Here is a 5000-nt window from a genome sequence, read left to right on the forward strand (position 1 = left end):
GGTACCGGTGGAATCATGGCGAAACTGAATATGTTGAAATCATTTCCCTTTCGAATATTCGAGAAAGAAACAAAAGCGCCTCGATTCCCGGTATTGTTACGAGAAATTCCTAGCCTTTGGGTCCTCAGAGTATTAACTATGGCGCCACTTCATGGATTTTAGGTTGTTACGTAACGCTTTCAAGTGTGTAAGTGGATAAGAGTGCAGTTTTGTCAGTTTTGATTCCTTGGCAACGATTCGTTACTGGAAAGTTTAAAGGAGTTTGATTCTATACTTGGCTGGTGGTGAATATAAGGCTTTAGCGGTTGCTTGTTACTAAGGTTTAATGTCCTCTATTCGAGATAGGAAGACGAACATTTATACTTTCTAACAAACTTTGAAATTCGCAACGTCAACCTTGTTATTACTACGAGACTAGAATTCATTCGTTTCATTTTCTTGTAACTCTTCAACTTTCTTCCCTTTCTCCTTTTCTTTTAATTCTCACCCCGTCTTTACTTCTCCCCCCTTCTATTATTTTCTAACTCTCTAATTCCCTTCCCTCTACCTTGACATGCTCCTCTTCGCATTTTCATCTTGTCAATACAGGAAGTGAAAACAAACAAAAAATATTAATTCACCCAACGAATTAGCTTAACACACTTAAAATAATTTCTCCCCAACCACAACATTTCGTTTTCTATGACGTGCGTAAGGCCATGGCAATCATTGCACCCTTCGTGTCTGTGAGAAGAGAGAGTTGTCTGTGCAATTAGCCAAAGTATTTTCGCTTCTGTGTGTGAATAGGTGAGGGCATACAAATTGAACAGGTGTTGGGAAAAAGTTTCACGGCTTAAGTACTGTAATTAGCGGGAGAAAATCGGTTAGGTTAGCATTCCGTTTTCTTTTCTGAGTTGATTTTTTTAAAAATTTCTACTGTTGTTTTTGTTGTTGTTGTCACTGTTGCAATGCTTAGGATTCATGTTGGTGATGGGTATTGGTATCATTGTTATTTGTATTATCGTTATGTTATGAAAAGGATAACCGCGTGATTTTTTAAAATTTCTATCATTATTATTAGTACCACAAAGAGTAACATTATCGTCATAACCAGTAATACCATCTTCGTTATCATGGTTGTTAATATCTTAGATATTATTTCTGGTTATTGTTGTTATTATTATGCTTTGTTTTTATTGTGTATCACTATAACCACTTTTAAACTTGCAGTAGATAACTGTCACTACTTATTCTCACATACACACACACTCATATATATATATATATATATATATATATATATATATATATATATATATATATATATATATATATATATATATATTGTATGTGTGTATATGTATATACATTTATATAATATATATTACATATATAAATATATATTTACACATCAATAACATTTATATCCACGTGTGTATGTACATATACATATGTACACATACACAAAAAAAAAAAAAAAAATCACCAAAACCAAAAATAACAAAATAGATAAAAAAAGATACATTAGAAAAAAAGAAAAAAATAGAAAATAAGAAAAACATAGATAAAAAAGATAGATAATAAAACAAGATAGAAAAAATCTTCTAACCCACCCACCACCTCCCTCCCGACGCCAGGTGTACGACTTCAAGTGCGAGGCGAGCGAGAACGACCCCGACGCCGACTGCATCTTCGGGGTCGCTGGCCAGGACTACCCGACCCTCCACCAGGTGCCCCCGACGGCGTTCCAGTGCCAGAGCCTCCTGCCGGGGATCTATGCGGACCCCGACGCTGCCTGCCAGGTGGGTGGAGTGGAGGGGTGGAGAGGGGAGTGGGGGGGTGGAGAGGGGAGTGGAGGGGTGGAAAGGGGAATAGGGGGGTGGAGAGGGGAGTGTGGAATGGAGTGGGGGGTGGAGAGGGGATGGGGGGGTGGAGAGGGGAGTGGAGGGGTGGAGGGGTGGAGAGGGGTGTGTGGAGTGGAGAGGGATGGAGAGGGGAGTGGGGGGTGGAGAGGGGATGGGGGGGTGGAGGGGTGGAGAGGGGTGTGTGGAGTGGAGAGGGGAGTGGAGAGGGATGGAGAGGGGAGTGGGGGGTGGAGAGGGGAGTGGAGGAAAGGGGTGGGGTGATGGGGTGAAGGAGGGAGGGGTTGAGGGGATGGGGTGATGGGTGGGGGGAAGAGGGGGGAGAGGGAGGGGATGAGTAGAGGGAGGTAGGAAAGGAGGATGATGGAGGGAGGGGATGGATGAAGGGAAAGATGGGAGGGAGGGAGGGAAAGAGAGTAATGGAGGGAAGAGGGAAGGTTTAGGTGGAAGGAGGAAGAGAGGGAAAGGAGAGCGGGAGGGATAGAGAGAAGGATTAAGTGGAGGGAGAGAGGGAGGGAAAGAGAGGAGACACAGGGTGGGAATGGAGAGACAAACGGTTCTTAGGATATTGATCTTTATTTTTCTATTTTTTTCGAGGAGTTAGTTACTTGTGGCTAAAAAGGAATAATCAGACTGAGATGGGAATGAGTTCCTCAGGCTGGATTCGTGACTCAGACTCCTACCAAAAGAGAGGTCATCAGAGAGACATAAGGTCAGCTGTGCCACTGGGTATGTTTGTGGCTAACTAGGTCAAGGATGATAACCCGTTGGGAACTGCTTCTTATCATACATGTAACTTTTGATATGTGGATAATGATCATTAATGAACAGCTCAGTTACATGCATTCACACACATACATGCGCGCGCAGACACACACACACATACATATACGTACACACATACACACACACACACACACACAGCAGTTTTTCCCTGTAGTTGCAGTTTGTTATTCCGTCTGTTCACCAATGATAATTCTGTTTAGTAGCAGTCTATCATATCATCATATTATCCGAACAATATCAGAAATCATAACGTGAAGGTAAATTATCCGTTCACTGAACAATATTAAAAGTCATAACGTTCATAATATCATAAATAATAACTTTAAGGTAACAAACTATCGTTTTTCCTGGAATTCACACAGTCTCGCACCTACAACATACATACCAATCACTTACAAAGAACAATGTCGTTATTTTTTTCTCTCTCTCTCGATTCACAACAAGAACAACAATGGCCGACGTTCCAACCAAGCAACCACTCTTGGAAATTGATCACCAGCTCGTTCAAACTTTCCTTTCATATTCTTTGAAAGTACGACCGGCACGACCCGTACACACAATGCTAACCTATCATCCTGCTTCCATTCTACCTCCTCTGACGATGCACAAAGGTACTAACGACTGTTGCTTCCTATGGATTATTTATCATCTGTGTTCCTCAACCTTCCGTTATTCACGGTCTTTTTTCACTTTCTAATCTGCTGACTTTCGAAAGGCTGTCTGTGTCTGTGTCTGTGTCTCTTATTGCGTCATTTCCCTTTTCGTAGGGCTTTTCTCCTTTGCTTGGTCGTGGGTTTTGTGTTTTTCTTCTCTTCTCTGTCTCTCTCTCTCTTTTGGTCTTTATTTCTCTCTCTCTCTGTCTCTGTCTCTCTCTCTCTCTCTCTCTCTCTCTCTCTCTCTCTCTCTCTCTCTCTCTATATATATATATATATATATATATATATATATATATATATAAATATATATATATATATGTATGTATATGCATGTATATATACATATGTATATATACATATATACATATCTATCTATATCTATCTATCTGTCCATCTATCTATCTATCTATTTATCATATATATATTCAGTCAGCTGAGCTCATATAGCCGCACCGTTTCCCGCCAAACGAAGGCTCCATTTCTTCCTCCATCTCCCGGAATTCTCTCTTACACAACCTTCTTCCAGGTCAGAGGTCACGCTGCTTCCTCTGACTCGGTGCATTGGCTGTGTTCTGCTTTTCCTGTGTCGAGTGCGCCCAAATTCACGCATATTTACACGAATCTACACACATGAACATACGCAAATACACACACACGCACCTACGCAAACACATATACATATATTCATACTTACACACATACACACACACACACTCACACACACACACACACGCACAGGCACACGCCTATATATATATATATATATATATATAATATATAGATATATATATATATATAATATATATATATATATATACATACATATATATATATATATATATATATATATATATATATATACATATTATATATATATATATATATATATATATATATATATATATATATATATATATATATATATATATATGGGGGCTGCTCATGCAGACACAAACAAACACTAAAACACCTACACTTTTACACAAAGACGTCTAATCAGCGTGAGAGTTCCTTCAGCATAGGGTCAAGGGTCAAGGGTCAAGAGGTCGCACATTACGCAATACTCAATAATTTGGTGCCTCCTCTTCCCAATGTGTCAATTTGTACACGTGTTTGCGTATAAGGATGGGTTTCTCACTCACTTTTGTACATAAAGATAATAGGAATGGATATATCTCTATGCATCTAAGTATATATATATATATATATATATATATATATATATATATATATATATATATATATATATAAATACCTAGAACCCCATAGCGAAAAACCTAAACCACATAACCCTCGCCCTCAGGTGTACCACATGTGTCTCCACAACGGCAAACTCCACTCCTTCCTGTGTCCAAATGGAACCGTGTTCAACCAAGAGTACTTCATCTGTGACCTTTGGTTCAACGTCGACTGCGCTCGGGCTAAGGACTTCTATTCCCTCAATGAGTACATCTACAAGGACCCCGAACCCAAGGAAGCTAAGATTAGCTACGTTTAATTAAGGACTCAAGTCATCTCAGTCATCCTTACGCTTCGATACCGACGGGTTTCTTGAGAGACTTCGTTAGGTCGCCATATGTCGTTGAGGATATGGATATATGGTTTATATATATATATATGATATGTATGTATGGATGGATGCATGGATGTACTTTATACCACTTCATCTTGTCTTCATTAATGAGTGTGTACATGTTTTTCTTTAATTCTTTAGAGT

General features: G+C 39.4%; 1 protein-coding gene across 3 annotated transcripts in view; it reads left to right on the forward strand.

Moving 5' to 3' along the window:
• LOC122256760 (U-scoloptoxin(01)-Er1a) overlaps window positions 1-5000 on the forward strand; it is a 16358-nt gene that overhangs the window by 11310 nt on the left and 48 nt on the right. For all 3 annotated transcript variants that reach the window (XM_043021662.2, XM_043021661.2, XM_043021660.2), the window contains exons 4-5: window positions 1617-1781; window positions 4587-5000. The exon at window positions 4587-5000 is cut by the window's right edge and continues 48 nt beyond it. In XM_043021662.2, coding sequence (XP_042877596.2) covers window positions 1617-1781; window positions 4587-4781 — 360 coding nt within the window. In that variant the 3' untranslated portion in view covers window positions 4782-5000. The remainder of the gene's footprint in view (window positions 1-1616; window positions 1782-4586) is intronic.

The sequence above is a fragment of the Penaeus japonicus genome, unplaced genomic scaffold (genome assembly GCF_977035675.1).
Source record: "Penaeus japonicus unplaced genomic scaffold, GWHDUDI00000001_assembly GWHDUDI00000026, whole genome shotgun sequence".
NCBI lineage: Eukaryota > Metazoa > Arthropoda > Malacostraca > Decapoda > Penaeidae > Penaeus > Penaeus japonicus.